This window comes from Barbatula barbatula (genome assembly GCF_947034865.1).
Source record: "Barbatula barbatula genome assembly, chromosome: 5".
In the NCBI taxonomy this organism is placed as follows: domain Eukaryota; kingdom Metazoa; phylum Chordata; class Actinopteri; order Cypriniformes; family Nemacheilidae; genus Barbatula; species Barbatula barbatula.
In genome coordinates, this window is record NC_136769.1 from 4,981,669 (window position 1) to 5,005,505 (window position 23,837).

The following is a 23,837-nucleotide window of genomic DNA, read 5'->3' on the forward strand; positions in this document are numbered from 1 at the left end:
TCGACAGCCAGGGTGGACAACCGATATCTAACCTTCAAGAGAAACTGCTCTAAACAGAGAGACACACCTCTTCTAAAGCCTTCTAACCCCTGCGCCATCTCACCTGTCAGCAAATGAAGATGAAGGAGGTGGGTGCAGAGGTGAGGCATGATAGATCCTTTCACAACTCACAAGCCGAGAACATTCAGGGCCCGAGGGCTGAGCGCTCAAAACCGGATTTGCCTGCCCCCCCTTGTCCTTAAATGAACCGGCATGCAAAGTCGCGCCCTCTCCTGCGATCAATCAAAATACTAAACTACCCTGAACCAATACTAAACTATCCATCCAAACATGTGACCCCATTTAGAAACAACTGGACACTTAAAAACGCTTAAAAACGCATGAAATGCACTGCGTTAGACAACAAACAAATGATTTTAAATGAGTTAAATTCAGTTTGTCAGATGACTTTAAGTCGGTCCTAAAACTATGCATGCATGTATCTATGTATGTATGCATGCGTGTGTATGCTTGTATCAATGCATGGATGCGTGTAAACATGTGCGTACGCATTTCTGTTTGACATGCATGTGTGTGTTTGTGTGAGTGCAAGTGGGCATGTCCGTGTATGTATGCGTATGTAAATGTATATTTATGCATGCATGTATGTCTGCGTAAATATGCGTGTGCGTCTGTCTGGATTTGTGCATGTGTGCATGCATGTCATTTGTGTGTACGAATACATGTGTGTCTATGTATCTACGGATGTGCAGTATGCATGTATTTCTCTCTATCTAGCCTCTTTGAAAGAGCACGGTTTAATCGCTTCTGTTTTCATGGTGTTGGTCTGCAACAGAAATAAATTCCAGTGTTTAATAAACACAATCGGGAGGCCGTAAATCACGAAACGAAAACAGAGCGGCCGGCAGTGGCGTTCACATTCCCATGTTGAGATCTCAAGGCCAGACGCCGACAGCCTTTATTTATGCAGAGCATGACAGAGGCTTAGGGGGAAATATACAACGAAGTAGGCCGTGAGGTCACGTGGCTATGACGTCATCCCAACACAAACACGGGACGTGTCGCGGCTTTCACCGCGAGAGAACGGACCGTTCAGACCAGATCCAGCATGTGTGAGTAACCACAGAACCATGTTTATTTTATACAACATCACTTATATCCAGTCATTTCAACGCTCCAATGAGAGATGTGTGATCAGAGAAAGATTATAAAGAAGGAATAAGCTCAGGACACATTTCGTGTGAAATAAACACAAATCTGTCAATTGTATGTGAACAATAATACGAAAATCTGAGAAATGTACATTTAAGAATCTTAGACTTTCGCTTGCTGCGAAAACTCAAAACGAAGATCAAGATTTTTATTTCCTGAAGTTTTATGAAAGCTTAGATCTCAGATCAAAGTCAAAAACCTTTAATTGTATGTCAACAATTGTCTCAATTGCATCTTTTATAAATCTTTGCTAAGTTGAGAGCTACTTCTGGGCTAATAAAAAGAGCAACTTTTCACTTTTCGGCTATAAATTCTTCCTCTGGGCTTAGATTCAGACCTGTTTATAGATATAAACATTCACTAGAAAACATCAATAAACTAAAGGAGAGTGTATATAAAAAATATATGCACACCCCTGTGTGTGTGCGAATGAGAGAGAGAGACGCACACAAACAGATGCTCTTCTCCGAAATGGTTTCGAGTCTCACATTTGTATTAACCGAGACACGGTGAGGGTCAGTGCGGTGACAGAATTTTCAGCGTTGGGGAAATAACATTTTTAAAAGCACAAGACCGAAGTCTGTTGTAGACGGACGAGTCGAGCGAAGAAGACTCAAGGGTGAGATTTAGCGGCTTTCTCTCAATATGACGATCCACGTGTGGAGGACACGAATGTTTACAGAGCAAACCACCGAGAGACGGACCGAAAAAAAAGAGAAAAGTTCCTTGGAAAGGAGAAAACAGGAGTGAAATCCTGCTCGATCTCACAAACACCTTATGAAAGAAGTCCGCCACAAAAGATCCTCTGTGTGCAGAACGTTGCGAGCGGAGGTCTTACCAGGACAGCCCCTCAGAGAGAGGAGAAAATGAACGGAGAGAGAGAGAGAGAAAAGTGAGAAAAAGGTACATAGGAGGACAAGGAGAGGGAAACCGTTACGGTGATTCGATAACCGGAAAAATGTGTCATTCGAGAGAGTTTGTCTTGGATTTGGCTATCAAATGGCCCTGAAATAGAAAGGCGAAACAGACTTTGCCCAAGTTATCTGGTTTTGTATGTCACCTGTGGGCAAATTGGAGGTTTAACCCGCCCCTCGCTAAAATAAACGCTGCGAGACCGCGCAGACAGTAGAACAAAAGCTTCTTTGTATTTTCACCGACTGTAACTGTGAGAACGTTCGGAAAACGCTAAACCTCGTTCTATCTATCAGAGAGCAGACCGTGATGTCACAGCTTATATAAAAAGGCAAATTCTACGGCGACGTTTGCTAAACAATCACAGACCACGCTGTGCCAAACCCTTCACGCTTGACCAAATATCTGACCATTAAACGTGAAGTCCACATTCACCACATCTGCTTATTCGGATACAACGTCCAATCATGTCGAAAATATTACGTTTGCAAAGAGTGCCGACGTTGGTAACCAAACAACATTGACCCCCATTGACTTCCACTGTTTAGACACAAAACCAATGATGCTGAAAAAAGTCACATACAGGATACGAGTAAGTACTGTATATATAAATATACAATGTACATATAAAATACATGTATTCTGCTCAGTGCCTCGCATGGACACTTAGACAGACGGCGTACTAGTTTGCAAACCAGCGTTCAAAGCCTGCCGGAGCTACTTGCCAGCCCATCAGAGCAGGCCGCTTTGGACCAGCAGTGAGGAAAGTCTGAGGTATGGGGCCCGTCCTGGGAGTTCGGGGTCCCATCTGTGTTTGTGGAATAGAGTGGGGAACACGCAGACCCCCAGCATCAGGTGTGAGGTGGGGTTCAGCTGCTCGGAGGCTCTGCGATGGTGAAGCCCATATGTGATATTTGCAGATGCCGTTTGTTGTGGCCTAATCTCGTCCTATGATGCACATGTGCGCATGCTGTACAGTATATAAAGACACACGCTTTGACACAAGCAGTTTCTTGTATCTCTGAGCATGTTTAGCCACCACAAAAGAAGAAACTCTTTGGAGGAACGTCAAAAGAAGCCAATGATAGTGTTTCAACAGCATTAATAAACGTTATGTGGCCCAAACTTAACGTCCGGTAGATCTGTGGAGTAGTTTTAATTTAATTGAATATAATTAATATACAATAAAATATTAATTTAAATAGAAATTAATATGAATATGAATAAAAAATGAAATAAATTGTTGTATTATAATCAAACACAGAGCAATAGTTAGTTAATATGAGTTATTATAAATGAATATTAATATAAATGAAATTTTTTATAAATTGTTATATTTAATTCAAACAAGAAGCGAAGGTTAGTAAACATGAGTTATTATTAATGAATATTAATATAAATTAAAAATAAAATAAATTGTTATACTATAAACAAACACGGAGCGAAAGTAAGTTAATATGAGTTATAATAAATGAATATTAATATAAATGAAAGATAATTTTTTTTTATATTTTAATCAAACAAGAAGTGAAAGTTAGTAAACATGAGTTATTATAAATGATTATTAATATAAATGAAAAATCAAATAAATTGTTATTATAATCAAACAAGAAGCGAAAGTTAGTAAACATGAGTTATTATTAATGAATATTAATTAATATAAATGAAAAATAAAATAAATTGTTATTATAATCAAACAAGAAGTGAAAGTTAGTAAACATGAGTTATTATAAATGAATATTAATATAAATGAAAAATTAAATAAATTGTTATTATAATCAAACACTGATGGGAAGGCGCGTGCATCAGATGAAAGTATCTATAGCTTGAATGTACTGCAAGTCTTTGGATAAAATTATCTGCCAAATGCATAATTGTATTGAGATTTTAAGACCTCTGTTATAACTACAATTCGATGTTTCAAAGGTTTTCAACATTTCACAAGGATTGTTCCAGGTTTAATACAATAAAACCATAAAAGTACACAAAAACAAATCTCTTATTGTTGGAGGCGAATGTATGCATTTAAGAAAAGCCATGAAAAGGTTCCTAAACATTTCGTTTGCAATTTAACAGGAACATTCCTTAAATGCATCTTAAAACATCACCAAGCAAGAGAGAGACACAGGGAGAACGAGAGAGGGCGAGAGACAATAGGAGCAGGTAAGGTTCAGAGCCGGACTGTAATTAAAGCGGCTCTATAAAATTAAACTAAATGAGAGAAAGAGTCGACAATAAATCTCCTCTAATCACTGCAGCTGCACTCGCCACACAGCCTGAAGTGTATTATGTAAAGGTTACGGCTGATGCAAGGCATTGTGGGATAGATCACAAACACCAGGGGCTCATCTCTCCCCTACCAGTCGCACGCTTCATTGTCACATGAACCAATCATGTTGTGTACGATACGCATGCAGGAATGTGCATGTGCGATGTACTCTGTCATTTGTAAAAGTTCTGGACACCGTCCGTTTGTGCCTGACCGACCGGTACACGCTCGCGTGTTATGTGCCCGACTGTCTACTTGCGTGTTTTTTCATGTGCACGACGCAAAGTTAATTACATGCACAATTGATTCAAACATGGGAGAAAATGTGTTTATTAGTTGTAAAAATACCTCATGGATCCCACAGAATAAAGCGTGTTGACAAAACCTTTACATCAAAGCCTGGGCTGATGGGTCATAATATGATAAGTGGAAGAGAAAAATCACAGCATCTCTCTCTCTCTCTCGCTCGCTCACTCTCTGCTCAGCTGTGTAGAGACATAGCAGCTTAATTTATTTATTCCATTCCCATTAATTAGAGCGTTTGCACTGACAAAACAGGCAAAAAGGAAGCATTAGCACCTAGTTTACACTTTACGTCCCTGAGATGCCCTGATGCGTTTTCTCTCACACGTGCGCATTAACGCACACACAAACTGTTACCTAGCTAAATAAAAAACTGCATAAACGACTATTGTGTCTCATTTCTAAATACAAACCCTGTCTCTACTCAAAAAGAAAATGTAGAGATTCAAATAAAATGCTTAATGTGTCATAAATTTGATATAAATTACATTTTATTATTTACATACTACACCGTTATGGTACCACGTCAGAATGAAAAACTGGTTCATTCATTATATATTTTTTCTTTTATTGTTCGTGTACAAACTATCAAATCATGACTTGACTGTATCACCATGGAACGTGACCAAATAACCATTGTGCCCGGCTACTTGTTACACCTGCTGCATGTTAAAGTAAAACGGTCATTTATGCGAATCATAAATAATGTTAAAACTATTTATGTTGGTTTACTAAAGCAATTACATTTATAGTATGACGGTTTCATCGGTAGAACGTTTTTTGTTTATCGGTCGGGCTGGTTGATAATAATATAACTATATTTTATTTTATTTATATAAATAATAATTTACTAACTGTTTTTTTTGCATATTTATTTTCACTAAATAAACAATTTGTTGAGTTTGTCGTTTAACTTTGTGGCGTTTAAGTTCAGCCAACTGACGGTTCTTTAACTGGCAACCCAAAAAAATACCGGCTGGCCTAGCTAATGTAATAACTTGTTATTTCTGTTGCTTGTTATCAGAAATAATCGTCAGGGACTCTATTCATTGAGTGCCGGACGTTATGTTTGGGTCATAATGCACAAAAACGTTGTCTATGCTGTTCCTTTAAAACTGTCTATTAGTATAAATCGTAGTATAATTAGTATAAAAGTGATTAGTATAAGTTTTTTCAAAGACACAAAAAGCGTCATGAAGCCACAAACAAAGGTCTTGTTGGACTTGCAGGCAACGTCTCGGGTCAGAGGGCCGCAGGAGGACCCCTGAAGAGAAGAAAGCGGCGCACTCCGGTGATGTGGTGAATGAGGTCTTTTCACCAGAGTCCAGTGCTGTTTACTCTACTTTAATAATAGCCCTCATTTTCCAATCATTATTCATTGGGTCTGACTGCTGCTATTAGCCTGTCCGGTGTATCACTCATATCACAGCGTATACAAATAACATTACACACACATTCCTGTACGGGCTTATGTCAACCTCTCTGACTCATCTATTATAACCTGGTAAGTGAAAGTGTCGTTGCTTCCCTCGAGACGCTTCGAAAACATCTCTAGGCGACATTTCTGACAAGTTGAAAAGCATCATTTTAAAACCTTAATTCCATTGGCGACAGCTGGGCTGACGGCAGGTGGGGCTCGCTCTGGTAAACGAGCACAAAAAGAGTCGTTTCGTGTCAAATATACATGTTTTTGCCGGTTGATATATTGGACCTTTATTTTGATGCGCCCAACATCCCTCTCCGAGTCGGCCAAATTCAGCCCTGCCAAAATCTCCATTTTGATTTGGAACATGGCGTCGGGATTATTTGCTGTAGCCAAGGCCTGAATTATTAAAAAAGAAAAAGACAGTCGGGCCCTGAGATACACAGAACCACGATGAAGCGTCCATTCTGTATTTTTACACGGAATTGCACGCGATGGGACGTTTTTCCAGTCGGCGACGTGAGGGAGGTGTTAGGGGTTTTTTCGAGAGAAGAGGGAGGACGTGTGCGGAGGACAGGGCAGGGAAAGCGGCTTGAATGGAAGGAGAAGCAGGGAAAGAGAGAGATGTTGGCAAAGCGTGTGCCATGATTTGAAAAGCTGAGATCCGAGCAGCTTTGCCAAACACACACACACACACCGGTCGAAGTCCCTCCGCAGACGGCCTTTTGTTTTCATCTTGGCATTTTGCACCGCCTTCATTCTCTGACCAATGTTCTATTTGAACAAACGCTACAATGCAAATAATACAAATAATTAATAGTTAAGCGGGGTTATTTTTCCTCCGTTGCTGTTGACAGAATTTCTTATAAATTCCCAGAGTAATAATATTTTCACATGATGAAGTGTTAGAGAGGTTGAGTCTGTGTTACTTTTTACTCCAACGTTTTCTTACACTGATTTTCCAGACTGCACACATTAAAGGCGAAAGCGGTAATGAATATATATTTTAACTATACTTCAAACAAAAAAGGCATTTAAACCATTTTTACATATGACATTTTGCTGTATGTTGTATTGTGATGGATTTAAAAAATACATTGCTATAAAAATGAAAGATATCAATGAAATGCCAAGGAATACACATGAACTAAAAAACAGAAATGATGCATAAATAAAAAAATATCTGAAACCAGAATCAGGAATTATTTAGGGCTAACTTAACAAATAAGCAAGTGCTCAAAACAGCTATAAAAATATCCTTAATATTTCAAATTATTTTAAAACATTATTAACAAATGACACATAACTTAACCGGCATTTATACAAAACATCTAAAAAATCTTTATATACTAACTGGAAACTTATATTTTCTATCAGGTATTTAAATTATGAAATATCTTAGACAACCTGATTTAGAAATTATATTCATATTTTCCTATTTGTCATTTTTAACACTAAAAATCTAATAAAATAAATAAAACAATTATATATAAAGTCTATGTAGCCTATTTACATATTTGTATTATGCTGCTTAGAGTTACATCGTAGCAAAACTCATTGATATTTTCCAGCATTTACAATCCTCTTTAAACTCTTTTCTCTTAATAGCGCACAACACACACACACACACACACACACACACAAATAAACACTAACACAACATAGACAACAAACACACGACAACCGGCTTTCTGAACGTCATCCAAGCTACACTATTTAGTCCAGATCTGGCCCGTCACTACCAACATTCTGCCAGAATAAATCCTTCACGATATGAAAGGTCAAAATTACATCCAGATCAAACCCGTGAAGGTGATCAAAAGACGATCCCGAAACCTCAGCAGCGGGGTTCTGTTAGCACCCCGCAACACCACGCGTCACCTTCTTTGCCAGCTGAGAAGAAACGGAAGTATTTTCTTGCTGCCCAAAGACCCGAAGGCGTTAACAAACCTGGATTTCACATCCGAGAGACGTGTTTGGCCGGAGAACGGGCGCTATCGTATATCATATCGATATCTGGATCACAGAACGATAATATTGACCTTGTTTTAGATTTAGTGTATTGCTCATTTCTTATATCTGAGAAAAAGTCTTGTGCGGACGGGGTTAACATTCTGAAACTCTTCCTCTAGAACCTCCCTGACAACTCGAACACGCTAGGAAACGTCGCCGAATAGATGAATCGCTGTGAAATAAGCGATTTAACGCCTGACTGGACTTCAAGAGTCTTTTGTCATTCAACGACGTACATCTATTTCCCTTCTCAAAGAAAAAAGCCACCCTCAGTTCTCCTCTTTTCAAACTGGGCAGTCTTTCAGGGTCTCTCTCTCAGATCTCTTCTCGTCCGCCCGTCTGACTGCAGAACTTGGCATGCCGGCCTGTGTTTTATCGGCTGTGCGAGCCGGACGCGTCTCGCCGAGAGAGCAGGCACATGTTTTTATCGTGACGGTGCGATAATGGAAGCCGTATGATGAGACGAGCACCAGAGATGACCAACTGTGGAGAAAGCATTCATCATTCTGACAAACACGGAACGAGACGGCCGACGTGGACACTCCCGTGTTTCATTCATCATCATCATCATTAGCGTGGCCGGCGTGCGGCGACAAGACGCGTGTAATTAACGTATCGCGCTCCGGGGTATTTAATCCGGTACGTCGCTACAGTTTAACGCCATTAATCGCACCCGTGGGGTGATACGCCACACGTCCCGTCGATAGGAAGACGACCCTACAAACAAACATATACACACACACCATCGCACCGTGTGCAAATATCACTCGACTGCAATATAAGCGGCGACGTGATCTAAACCAGGCCCGGTTTTTGGCAGGCGCTCTTGAATCGCATCTCAGCGTTTAGAACTGCGGTCAAGAATAAATGCAAATGTTTGTGTTGCAAATCATCTGACTTTGCTTCAGTATCAATTGACAGAAAACAAACGTTTCGGTAATGTTAATATTGATGGCGGAGGTGAATAGCGTCCGGATTAAGAAAGGATATCGGGCCGGGTCAGCGGGAGATAATCTGAGGCCTGGCGCACGGTTAAACAGGAAGAGAACGGCATGCTGAACCGGCTAACTGACGCTGAGATCCACACGGAGCGAGAGAGAAACTCTGCGTGGACGACAAAATCTCTCTCCGAGCTGCTGCCAACTATCAGAATAACAGCTCAGTGTCACAACGAAGACGAAAACAACGGTCAAACGTTGCCTTGTTATACACTGTGAGCGGACAGACGGCTGGTCTGCTTTAACCAATACACATGTAATATTCTAAAGTGCGCTTGTTCAGAAACGGCCATAAACACAAATGATGTTTGAAATGAGTAAAACTATAAATATAAAAAAATTTATAATAATATTTAATTGAAAACACGAGTATTATTACAATCATCTCTGCATTTATGACATGTTATTCATAAAATATTTATACATTATATATATTTAACAGAGTTGGTCTCAGGATCATTTGGCCGACACATTAAGTTGTAAATAATAAAAAATTTCACATATTCAAGACAGGTCGGACAGGAAAATCTATAATAATGATAATAAAAATTATGAAAGAGCATAAATAATAATAAAAATCTTCAATTATTAGGGCTGTTCAACTTTGAATTGCATCCTTAATAAACGTTTTGTGTTCACATGATATATGTCGGTGTACTGTGCGTATTTATCTTGTATTTATAAGCACATACACATACATGTTATAAAATATATACAATTTGAATTAATCATATGTGTTAATATCGTATGTGTTTATAATACTAAATGAATACGCAGTGTACAGACATGTATTATTATGAACACAAACCTTTATTTACAAACCATAATAGTCTCTTTATGTATGTGTGTGTGTGTGTGTGTGTGTGTGCTTGCTTGGTTTTGGTTGTCACACCGGCTGGAAGAAGGCCAGCTATCCCTGCCATAACACCATCTTATTTTCACACACACACAAACACAAAACACGCAGCACTGCATTTGTCTTTTTAGGATTTTTACATGCGATTTAAATGCAACACGCATGAACACAAACACACACGGTATGAAGCATCGTTTAGAAAATTGCACGCGCAAAGAGGATTCACACACACTTTCGAAACAAAGCCCCAAACCGAACCTCTCTGACCTGCCATTGCGCGTCTCTGTGTGTGACTCACCTGGCGTGTGGACGAAGTAGGCCAGGTACAGGTCCAGCTCCTTGACGGACACTCCGATGTGATGCGGCTGGACGCACAGGCCGTGGTTGGAGCACTGCGGGGACTTGATCAGCCGTTCTCCATCCGTGCTCTCCAGCGGGCTTCCCTTGAACAGGATGACCATCACCAGGTCCAGACGCCAGACCTTGTCCGCCTGCCGCAGGCAGTCGATGCGGCGGATCTTGCCCTTCTGGTCGGGGTTGGACAGCACGCAGCACGGCGCCTTCTTCCCCGTGATGGTGAGCACGAAGTCCTCGCGGAACTCGGGCCGGATGTCTTTGCGGAGTTTGGCGAGGAGACGCGACGCCCACTTCTGCTTGATCTCGGGCTTCTCGCCCAGCAGCTCGTCTTTCACGGCGCGCTCCTCGTCCTTTGTCATGCGCTTCTCGTGCTTTTTGAAGTACTTGCGCTTGCGGGCCTGGAGGTTGAACCAGGTGTAGGAGAAGGCGCGGACGTGTGGCAGCAAAGCCTCGATGAAGGGATGAAATTCATCCTGTTGGGGAAGAGAACGAGTCATTTTAGAGGTTCTGGATCAACTTCTGGATGTTTGAGAACCTAGAAAGAAACTCTGCAAACGTTGAAAAAATCTAGTTCTTGGTTAATCAAAACAAAGATTTAATTTCAAAGATTATGCAAATAAAATAATCATCATACGCCTCACTAAATTTTGTTGCCTTCATGTTTAAACGACCCTGGAAACAAAATAGACAAAAAATAAATAAATCACTTTAATCATTTTTAAATAATCTTACTTTAAGGATGTTTATATTTTACTACGTATTAAGAAAACAGCAGTGCCGAAAACAATTGAGTTCATAAATCAGAATAACTTATAAAATACCCATTTAGTCCATTGCATGTATAACATTATTTCAAATGATGAATATCCGTGAATTATCATCCTCTATTAAAATAGGCTTCACAACATTCAGAAACAAACATGCATACAAATTATGCTTAGTTTAAGTACAAAACGCTCTAATCTATACATTGAATTAAGCTTTTTAAGAGTTTTGCATCATTGTGTCGGGTGTACAGGAATTCTCCCATTCTGTCATTCAGAGAAAGAAGATTCTTCAGCTCAGGCCAAGGAAAGCTTGGCGATCCCCACGGCAACCAAAGACTCATTCAGCCATCCAGTAATACCTTCACCACACAACGTTCAGTGACAAAGCCTAAACCGCGCCACGGACCCCCCGTGCCAGGGCCGCCGTGCCCCAGACCCTCTCCGCCAACTCTCGCCACAACAAGACCGCGGTTGAACTGCGTCCCTTCAAGACCTGCCATCAAATCCTCTCTGCGGGCTGTAGCCGTGCAGCGGAAATCCAGGCATGTTCAGATTTTGACAATCGAGAAGGCACCATGAAAACCACACTGCACACGGGAGCAGAAAGAGAGAAAGGATGGTAGTTACCATTTTGCACTCTCATCATAAATTTGGCACGCCGTTCAGGATAGAAAAAATCCGCCCGCACCAGTTCTTTGCCACTCACGCCGAAACAACAACTGCTGGCTTGGCAGAGAGGAAGAATTGGCAAAAAAAGTTGGGTAAATGTGAAAGAAGCCTGGAGGAGCTCCAACTGCCGGCGGAAAGAAGTTAATTTCAAGATTGTAAAATTTATTTCGCAATATTTCTAGCGCTGTGCTTTGCTGAAAAGGCTTCCAGGTAAAATCAAAAGACAAATAAAATTATAACTGCCAAAAAAAAGGGACAAGGGACGCAAAAAATAAAAAAGGCATGCAGTGCTCGAAATAAGCCCTTCACGTTCCAAAAAAAATCTAAACAATGCAGAAAAAAAAAATCCTTGGCAAAGTGCAATGAGTTTTCTTAGATCTCAGAGTCCTGTAGAAGACTCAGAGACGCGGCACACGCATAATGCATGCACACACGCGCGCGCACACATGCATACGCTCTCCTGCAACGAAAGGGTGGGGGGGAGCTGGCTAATGCAAAGCACAGAATACAGGCAGAAAAAAAGAGAAGCGAATCAATGTTGGACGAGCTCGCAGGACCGCTGGCAAACGCGAGTGCGTCTGCTTTTTTTACTCCTTTTCTCTCCAACTCTCTCTCGCTCGCTCTCTCTCGTCCTCTCCGCGTTCCTTCCTTAACTATTGCCTGATTCTTTGCCAACACGAGTAGGGCCCACCTATTTGGCAACGAGATGCCTGTAGCTCAGCCAATACGTTAGCTTGAAGAGCTGAAAGGGAGGGGAAAAGGGGGGATGGGGGGGGAGAATGAAAGGGAGAGAGACGGAGGTAGAGAGAGTGCACGCTGTCCAGTCCGATGGCGCACAATTTGCCAGTTTGACAAGTTCCTATCTGCCACGGAGGCAAAGTTCAACATCTCATCAACTTTGTCATGGCAACCATGCCCTTAAGTCACAGCCGTGGTCACCATCACCGTGGTCACCATTGCCGTGGCTACTCCACCCTCCCCTCTCCTGGCTTGTGCTGTGCCACCTTGGCACAGGGCGATGAGAGAAAGCACACAGCTCCCCAACACTCCCAGCAGACCCTGCAGCCGGCAGCTGCTCGTGGATTTAACGCCCGAGACAAAGGCGAGGGCACCGCGAACCCGTCGCATCTCTAATTTAAAACAAACATACGCTGCGTTCGTCTATTACAACACCAACTGACTAAACGAATCCTGCCAAAGGAAAGGAGATGAAATTTCTTACCCAAAGTTGATCGTTTTGCCAAGTTGTCTGGTATAGAGTAGAATTCGCTGCAACACAAATCATTCTTCACATAGCAGTCAGGTGAGAGCTCTCCGAATCAGTGCGGTAGGGAATGTGCCACACAAGTGGAGTTTCTGGTGTTTCAGCATCACCTGACCATTAGAAGAGAGTCGTGGAGGTGAAATGCAGGGATTTGCTATGCAACTCTCTCTTAAGCATGGACCTTTAAAGGGATAGTTCACCCAAATATCAACCATATTTCAACAGTCCCTCATGTCGTTCCAAATCTGAACGACTTTCTTTCTTTCGCAGAACACAAAAGAAGATGTTTTGAAGAGCGTTGGTAACCGGACAACACTGGACCCCATCGACTGCCATTGTATGGACCCAAAACCGCCGAGACATTTCTCAAAATATCTTCTTTTGTGTTCCACAGAAGAACTAAAGCCACGCAGGTCTTACGAGGGTGAAAAATAATATGACAAAATTACCATTTCGGGTGCACTATCCCTTTAAGTGTGCCCATTTGTCCAAACGAGACATGAATCACTCAACCATCTCCACACCTAGCAACCAGGATTCCTGAAGTATCTCATCCCCCAAGACAAAGCAATTTGTGTGTCGCGTTTTAAAATCACTGCTCTTACCAAACAATGCTGGATTAGCAAACATATGCAAATGTCTGTTTATCGACCATCACTTTCCCATCACTCTATAACTCTTTATCAGTCTGTTTGCTCTTTCAAACCAGAGTCTATGTGTCAAACCCAACACCTGCTTGGGGTCTCTAATAAGATGCTAATTGAAGCGCACCAGCAGAATTTGTTTATGAATGCGTTTGCTCAATAAAAGCAGCACCTTTATTTCAAACAATCCCCTCTCTGTTTGAAACACAGGCCTTAATGGCTTCCTCTAGTGCTACCAGTGTGAGTATGAGATAATGAGCTCCTGATCAACATGTGCGTCTGAAAACTCAGTCGCGCCCGAAGCGCTGAAGCACTTGTGCCATATAACAAACAGCTTCAGGGAATAGGCCGCTTTCATTTATTATGCCTGATCATTGCTTGCCTCATTTCTCCCAAAAATAAATGATAAAACATATAGAAATATCATATTTTAAATTATATATATATATAAAACAAATAATAACACATTTTTCAATTCTGAAGTACCTGCGCAACTCGCGCAAAGAACAAAAGAGCCGAATAATAAGGACTGGACTGAAAGGAAGAATTGTTTTTTTGGGGGTATAATGTAATGTTTTTATTATAAAATCGAAGTTTGAATCTGTTAGCAGGTATATAAATTAAATATTAAATATTATCTATAAATACTTTGAAATTAAACGTCGCCATTGTTTTAATAAACGCAGAAAACACAATTTGAAGTAGTTTAGCAATGTTACCACTTTAGCTTTCGTTTGCATCCTTCTGACAATTATAAAAAGGTATTTTGAAAGAAATTGCAGATGTGAACGTCGATCGTGTGGATTACAGGTCGTTCTTTCTAAACCCGCATCTCTCCCGTCCGCGCAAATGTTTATTCCAACAATAGAAAAGATGGCACAGCTCATAACCCGCTTCCTTGCCAAAGAAGATCCCACACAGGCAATCTACCCGACATGAAGGGTCAAATAAAACAAGAAGAAATAAACGGACGCGTTAAAGGTGGCCTTGCAACTTTCTTCTGCGTCTTTGTGCCAAACATCCTCAGCGGCGCGTCATGCGCGTCACGTCCGCGGTTTTGACCACAGATTATGAGAAGCGCGAGATCTCTGCCAGCTCAATTAAAAATAATTTCTCTTATTTTCCTCTACAATATTAATGCTTAAAGAGAGAGAAGACATCATCTCTCAGCAGTGTGCCAGCAGTCGGGTGGAAATGAACGAGCTGGAAAGCGCGTTTGGTGTCGAGCGCCAGAGAATCATTTCTGTTAGTTTGTCACCGTCAGTAAAATCAATTAATATGAACAAAAAACACCCAAACACCTTCAAATCGATGCAGATAAATTCCAATTTGGCCAAAGAAAACGAGTTCGTCTTCCAAGCATGCATAATTGTCGATAATGTATACGAATTTAATCATTTCTCTCCTTTAAAAAATACGAGGGGAAATTATTGGCATAAAGGCATTTTCTTGGCAAATATATTTTCCTGGCATAATACGCAAAATGCATACAGGCTACACGGAAGTCACACAATGCTTAAATGAATGTGAACTTAATATATTCAGTTTGCGAGAGGAAAAATTAATCTTCATTATTTTATTTTCGTTAATGAGACGCATCTGGTTTATCAAACCTAATCGGTTCAGGTAACGGAGATCCATAAATAATTATTTTATATATTACAGCCATATTAGCTATATAAGAAAGAACAGCATTCAAGTTTACACTAAGACCTGCTGTAAAGTTGGCAAAGTTGCACAGCTTCCATAACAACAAAGAATAATCATTAGCCCACTTTTACTAAGCTGGCGCAACAATAAAGAAAAAGCATCATAAACATTGGAAGACTCACATAAACACCACGATCTTGTTTCAATGATCCACAAGAAAGCTCGCATCTCACATCTCCGCCTGGCAATTCAATCCAACCCGAAAAAAGCGCAGTTTTCTTTAATTGAACATTGATGAATTCTCCTTTTCCTGGAAGTTTTCTGTTTAAACACTTTAAACTTTATTTGGTTTCTGGAAATAATGATGTGGAGTTTAGGTTATTTCGAGGAAATGAGTGAAATGATATTGGACGAAAGCTAAAGGATGGGAGATGAATTAAATTACAACTCGACGCGTAAAAAGAACTTGCTAAGATAAAACGAAACGTTGGTAATTTAGTGCAAAAGCTTATTAAATAATAAAATAAGGAAAGCTTATTAAATCCAGGTTGCAGATAAGATCACGAGGAATTAAAGAACCGGAGGATTGCGACTAAGACAGCAAATAATGAAATCTCTTCTTTTCTTCATTTGGCATTTAAGTAAAGTGAAGATTAATAATGACTACAAAGTCTTCATCTCTTACATCTTTGTCATTAAATTATTATTATCATCATCATCATCATCATTAGGGTCAAATTAAGGTGACAGAGATGTATAAAAACATCAATTTCCTAACATCATAATCCAATAAAAATAAAAACCTTTGCATTTCCAAACTGATGTGAAACAATAAAGTGATAGATGGCGTTTAAACGTTCTAGGCACAAATGTACTATATTATATTTAATAACCCGTATTTATGGATTTATTTATTTATCTCTATCCTTCCAGTTTGATGAAAGGGATCAAGTTGCCCGCTCTGACCTCTGACCTGGGGCAGTGACCCTGAAACTCAACAATAAAGACGGATGCAATGCCCATTTATGAGAAACAAGAGAAAGACATGATAAGAATAAAGGTGAAGAAGAGACAAAGGGGTGGATGTGGTTTCGGAAACAGCGAGAGAGGTGTGCCTCAAATGAGACTGTAGAAGGCAGATTACAAGTGATAAATACCAACATGACAGATTTGGAGGGAGGTGGAGATCGCAGAGAATCGGCTGCTAACGTATGCGATGGCGAGGACGCCAGTCCGGACACGCCAGCGTGCCAGCATGGACAAAACCACGGCCGCATAGAGACACTGGATAACACACAACCTCACACATGAGAGACAGCGGCCGTGCGCGAATGTGTGTTAGAAACAGGTGTGTGTGTTGGCACAGGTAAGGCGCAGCGTGCACGTCTGCCCCTCCTCTCGCTGGCGTGGTGCTGCGGGTCTGTTTTGATTTCTAAAAGACAGACTCTGATGAGTCAGGCGCTGTGCAAATTGGACGTGCTGACACACTCTTGCAGAGTGACATCACTTCCTGCGGTTTTCTAAACGACTGTATGTATAAAATCACGTCGTGATCTATACCAGCGTGGTCTTGTCACTACATCTTAAAAAGATTCCAATTATACAAATCTTTTTTTGAAATAGTGAATAATATTTTATGCATTTATACAGAAATCGACTGAGAGTGAAAATAAGTGTGACGACTAGCCCCAGTCTGTGTCCCGCATCATGTTTCAAATGAAAATTCTGGATTTGGCAAGCACAAAATCTCTTTACTGTCAGTTAAACGGTTTCACAGGTCCATTTATGAATCACTTTCTTTCAAACTGTATTTTATTACCACCTGCTTTACTCCTCCAGTGACGGATGCAAATTTTACTTTTTAATCGTCATCTTCCAAATTGTACCGTTCCCCATAAACCACGGGCCGTGCCTGTGCAGATCGTGGCTTGCCCCGCGACGCATGATGAAAACTGTAGCTGTGTTCGGCGGTGTTTGCAATTACCCCAGTTTACAAACCAGCACATTACTACGTGTGAAAAATCTGTAAGCAATTTGTGGCAGTGGAGAGAGGAATGGCACATGTATCCCAGAAGGCCTCGAGGGACGCGGCCTCCAGAGCGCCGGGGTAAGCTCGGCACTGAGGGAAGAAGCATGCAGAAAATTACCCCGATAGTCATTTGTCAACACGTTTTTCTGAAAACTGACGTGAGAGGAGTCAAGGTGTAGTCTGCTATGCGTTGAATTTCAAGCAAAAATGACTGTACCCCCCTAAGAGAAAGTTCAAGGGCGGATTGAATCTGCGGAATTTTCCATTGAACGTATAGCGTCATACCGTTTTATCGAGCAGATCTGCTCAACCCCTGGGAATTTACCAGTGATAACATCTCTTACGCCTTGACTTCCAACGGTGATGTCATACGTGCCCACGCTTTTCTTCTCCCTCGCCAACAGGAGGAACTGAATTGCACTTAATGCAAACGGCGATGGTTCGGATAAAAATCACTATTATTGCAATGATTATTTCCTGAGTAGGTGTTGCAGGACGTAGTTTACCAAAAACAAACAAACAAAAGCAACAGGGTGAGCTGAAGGCTAGAAATATTGTACGACAGACCACCGAACGATTGAAAATAAAGCCGAGACCGAATCTCAAGGAAAGCTTGCACTGAAAATGTTTTGTTCGAATGCATCAATAAATGTAGATATTTTTCGCAGATTCGCTTGGCTTCGCTTGTTAAATCCAAATCACTGTGAGAACACCTGGACACGGTAGAAATGTAAAATTCTACAATAGGATGGGACCTGAAGATTCAAACAAAGATTCAAACAAAGCAAACCACAAATAGAAAAAATGCATAACATTATGGTCTGCTAGTTGCATTGTTACTAAGCATTATTGGAAATTGAGACGACGATATACAGTACAGCTAAGATATATTAATATATATATCATGTTCAGGCTAATGCTATGGGAACACGAAAAATCCTTTCATAAATTGTGTCTTTGATTTACATTCACAAAAATGCGGAAGAAATGCGTGCTGATCCCATTCATCATTTTTGCACATATTTCATAATCCAAAGCCAAACCAATTTTTCCCAACGATGCTTGTCTGAGACTCTGAGAATAGCAACGCACACACAGCGGGAAATCGCAGACAATATCCGCAAGCACCAGGCACTTCATGCGACCGCAGCGTTAAATCAGAGCCGACCGCCGCTTTGATGACATCATCCAACTGCGCCGGGTCCAAGCCGCCTCGCTTAAAATCTCCTGATTGGTTGGCATGATATACTGCATGTAAATAGATTATTCGATGTGCCAAAACTCTCGGGAACGTATATGGTTGAACACATTAACAAACTGATGCGTCGTGGGCTCATGCAGCTGAAATTGAAACGCTTACAGGGCAAAAACTTCACTTATATAGCATAAAGTGTGACACAGTTTAGAAGCATTTGAAAAGTAAAAGAGGAACAGATGCCCCCGCGGGCGGGCGGACGCACACGCGTAAACGCAGATTTGCACGGGCACTACAGTTGCCGAGTGTTGAACGCTTCGCAATCAAAGAAATAAAGGGGCAATCTAGCACACAAACAAGAGATTCCCCATCGCCGCTGCCAACAAACCGGGCCCTCCTCTCACAGAACAAGGGATGCACTATTGACTATTCCCCCCCCTCACCTCCCCCCACTATTTTTCTCTCTTCAGTCGCCCCTCTGCCAGTCTGCGAGGCGTGATGCCAACCCTTTCCACTGCCGGGCACTCTGCCCTGCCCTTTATGCAAATGCTTCACTGCCATCCCCAAATCACAACCCCTACTGTCTGCTCTTTGCCATATCTCTCTCTCTCTCTCTCTCTCTCTCTGTCATTTAAAGCAGTCGTATGTTGTCTCTGTTTAACACCTTCTGTATCTACACCTCAAGGCCACACCGCCGTCTGTAACCCTGATGCTCGTACTGTCTCTTTAAATCTCGCTCTCATTCATGATCAAGATTTGCTTAATTCAAAGAGAAACCGGACGGCCTGAACAGATCACCGCAGAAAGCCAATGTCTGAAATGCTTCGGTAGTTTATTATTCCTATATTTGTGAATATGCATACGCTCTTCAAAATAAAAGTTCTTCGATGCCACGAAATAACCTTTTTTGTCTGAATGGTTGCATAAAGAAACCTTAACATTCAAAGACTTTGACAAGAACCTTCTTCTATGGCATCGCTGTCAAGAGCCTTTAAAGCACCTTTATTTTGAAGAGTTTAGTGCACTATAAAGGGATGGTATATATCGCCGCTGAACCTCAGATGTCCAAATTTGCTGGAAAAAAGCTGTACTTTGAAAGGGATTAAATACTGTGTTGTTAATGTTGACAAGCACTTTGTAATACGTTTATTGGTGAGATATTTACAAAGCCTAGCGAAAAACATATGGGGTGACTAATGCAAATTAAAAATCACATAATATGAAGGTTTCAGAAGAACCGCAGCGATATGTGAATTTAAATATATATATATATATTTATATATATATATATATAAAGGCTAGTTGCTTACTAGATTGTAGAGAATAGCATCGACGCTCTGACACTAAAACACTTTCTTATCTGAATGGCTGAACTCGGAGCGCGGTGAGAAGTTAAACACCCTCTTCCTATCTGTAAATATGACTGCCCACATCCGTTTCCCCATTTCCTGCTAAAACTTCCTCCTGCCGAATGAATAAAGATCCAGTAAGTTCACCTCTCCAGGAAACCAGCGAGCTGACGACAGACAGCAGTGGGAGGTCAAACAAAACAAAGAAACAGCCAAACGTGACAACCTGCAATGCTAATTCAATCTCAGCAAAGCCGGCCGAATAAAAATAAGCAAACCTAGATTCAATGTGACCACATTTTGAAGGTTGAATTGATATGATTATACTCACCCCCGTGTCCCAAACACTGATATTTTTCTGGAAAACACAAACCGAGATATATATTTTTAATTTTCATACTTTTTCCACACATTAACAAGTCACAATGGCCACTTTTGTTGAGGACGCAACAGTGTGACAGATTTACGACAGATTTACGACAAAAGATTTAAAAAAATGACTTCAGTTATGGACAGAGCAATTCGGATCAAAAAACCCAGTGACCGCATGCAGAAAGAGATTTTTACAAATAAACTAATAATATTACATTTCTGTTGGACGACTGTCATTTCTTCGTTTTTTTAATTGTCCTTTAAACAAGTTGTGTTTACTGCAACATGACATAAAAAACAGCTGCCTGAATATATTAAGGAAGAGTAAACAATGACAAATGTTTAATTTTGTCCTAAATGTTAACACCGTGCGTTCCAAATACAGTCTGAATTTAAAACCATGACCTCAAATTGATCAATTCAAAGATCTTTGCATATTTGTTTTTATTCTCTACAATTTGCAAGTTTTGCATTAAAAGTGCAGGTTAGCTGGCAACAACAGCAAAGCTTAAATTAAATAAAGCCATGGTATAAGACTCTTAACTATGGGATCTCTCTCTCTCTCTCTCTCTCTCTCTCTCTCTCTCTCGTAATTGGGTTAGGGAACACAACCGCACCATTGTTTTTCCAGTGGATGGATTGTACCAGCGGCATGCCATTCTCACAACAAATGTATTTTAAAAGGGAAGGCTTCTCTTTTGTTCGGTTACTCTAGTCACGTCTCATCCTTAACTAACATCTTTTAGGAGAATGGGCGATCCTGCAGCCCACGTCCGGGAACTTTTCCGTAACTTGAGTACTTTAGTTATGATGTATTTATTTCAATGCTAAATGTAATAAGCTCGGCCCGATGTGCATAAAACCGTTGTGTTACGGCCCAACCAAAACCAAAAGGAGCACCGGTTGTCAACTTATGGTTTGAGAGCTGAAAATAAGTTGCTAGGGATATAGACGGCACGGCGAAACAACGATGTTAAATGTAACTATAAAATGCAACCGTCCATTTACTCATTCCAAGTTAAAGGACAAGATACGCAAGGTTATGCATCTTTAAAAGGGAGGAACAAATGCCTGCAATATCTTTTATAGTTGTCAATAGGTATTTTGGCACAGGTTCATCCGTCACTTGGTTGAAAAGGCTGTCAAATTAGGTAGATGCCAAAATGACATGCCCTCATTATTGTAAACCTGGATCGAAAGTACACAAGAGAAGAAATGCAACCGAGGAGACATTCGATGATTAACATGGTTTGTGCACAATGTGTGTTTTCGATTGCATGATCGCTTTAAAACTAGATATTAATACGTATAAAATGCGTATAAATATATGCATAAACGTGCATTTACAGAAAATATCTGTATATCATGAACAGATGTAGATTAGAGACGAATCTGCATGAGCTATTAAAATTACGCACAAGACTTGCAACATTTCAGGCCCCGGTTGATAAACTCAACATCTGGACCTTAATCTGAAGTCTTAAAGTAAAACCAGTTGACAATCACGGGTCCAAACCATGTAGCTTTTCAGCAAACACTACAGGCTGTGTTTCATTAAAAAAACGAAAAGGAAAAAAACCTCAACAGTAAAACTATAACATCCCCAAAAGTTCGACCTGATTAGGTTTCGTTCCTGGTTGCTGTTGCGCATACGATATGTCGACACGCTGCTGTAGATACGACATTCTTTTTACGTGACTCTGGATTAAAAAGAGGCTTGATTTTCATGAGCGGCCGAAACAGCACTTGATCTCTCGCTTGTGGTTTTCAACTGGCGCTGTGGAAGGCGGCCCGTTTCTGTGCCGTTTATGTTTTCTGCTTTCACATATGGCTCCTATTCCACATGTATTTATCGGAGCTACGTCATGCGCTCTGCAGCTGGGTGGAGAGCACGGCAGAGAGAGAGACAAAATGGCTAAAGTGACAAAATCTGAAGAAGTCGCAACAACCATCATAATGCTTTGCTGTTGTTAAAGTCCCAGTGAAATAAAAAATTACAACGCTCATTTTTACATTAAATATTGCAGCGTTTATTGTAAATAGAGTATCAATCATTCTCTTTTTAAAATGCATGTGTCCTCGTGATCTTCAGTTCGAATCTGAAAATGAACTTCCAATCTTAAATGACGTATGTAAGACGGCTTGGGTGGAGCATCTGTTAACTCCTCCCCTTCAAATGTCAGTCTGCTGCCAATTCAATTTTAAAACTTAACGGCTGTATCGCAGCGAAAAACGCAAGCCACGGCCACACATTTTCGCATTTGAAATTCCATTTCATTTGGAAGTAAGAAAGATCCCAACAGTCGGCTCACGGGGACATTAAAGATGTTTATTTGTACATCATTTTTACACAGTTGCTAGGGTGTTGCTATGGAATTCTGCATGTTTTGCGGTCATAAGGGCTTTAAGGTACATATTGGTACATTACAGGTTATAAAACATCTCAAAACGCAGCTCGAACGCATTCACGTCCGTGGCACAAACGGTGCAGGATGGGTTACTGGCCAAACGTAAACGCTCAGGGTTCGGGGCAAAATTAATTCAACCAGCTCAGATAACAGTCTTTTCAGTCTGGGTTAAACAAGGATACGCCAACATTGGAAATCTCAACATGCCTGTTGTTTTGCAGCTCCAGATTCATTTTATATGTTGTCTTGGGGTTAATTCAACCGCGCGCTTGGCCGCAGAAGTCAGGCGAAACGCTCCAAATGACTTCCTGGCTCGCGTCGGACTCCCGGAGCCGTGGCCAATGTCGTTCTAACTTTAGTATGGAAATAAAAAAATGACATATGAAAGCAAACACGAGTTAACGTAAGGAAGGCGATATGGAACTTTTCTTGGACCGCTCATGTTTTCTTTGTTTGCGTAAGTCACGGCACATGGTGAATGTCAGCCTGCATTAGGCCGCCCTGAAATGTGTGTTTCGGGTTTCTTACATTTGTCTCAAAACCACCCAAAGCACAAAGAGAGCACGGGTAGACCCTAGTTAGGATACTATTGTTTCTCTAGAGACGTTTCCAATGAAATTTGGGGGGGAAATGGCTTTAAATACTAGACAAGATGGGACGAGAAAGACATTGCTTGAACCGAAGCAGAAATCAAAACAGCTGGACATCTGGTTATCTTTGAGGAGAACGGTCGGATGGGGAACAAAGCCTTTTTGCTTTCAAACTTGACCGGTTTGAAGCACAGGGCCGTGATTAGTCTAACACTCACTCCACAGGGAGCCACAAACGTGATATCATGAGCTCACCCCCAGTTTGCTTGATATCCAATTCCAGATCAAATGTAGAAGTGAATCTGTCCCAGAGCAGATCGTAAACAAATGTGCACAAGGCTATTAAACCATTTCGAACGAAGGCTTGAAACACAGGCAAGAACATGGATGCCAATACGCTGAGCTACCCACCCATAAGACAAATCACAAAATTTCATCTCATTAATATCTCAGTTTTATCTCACGATTATCAATAAGACTGTGGGCAAAACATATCCGTGTCTCAGATGCGTCTACTGAAAAAAGAAGTCTCGAAGTTTCAGAAGAGATCTCTGCAA

General features: G+C 40.9%; 1 protein-coding gene across 16 annotated transcripts in view; it reads right to left on the minus strand.

Moving 5' to 3' along the window:
• The window catches only part of nfixb (nuclear factor I/Xb), a 98,078-nt gene that overhangs the window by 52,668 nt on the left and 21,573 nt on the right, over positions 1-23,837 (minus strand). For 9 of the 16 annotated variants that reach the window (XM_079457522.1, XM_079457526.1, XM_079457523.1 and 6 more), the window contains one exon: positions 10,285-10,816. In XM_079457522.1, coding sequence (XP_079313648.1) covers positions 10,285-10,816 — 532 coding nt within the window. Of the gene's footprint in view, positions 1-10,284; positions 10,817-20,241; positions 20,269-23,837 lie in introns of all 16 variants that reach the window. The other 7 variants (XM_079457535.1, XM_079457524.1, XM_079457536.1 and 4 more) reach the window with 1 other exon arrangement.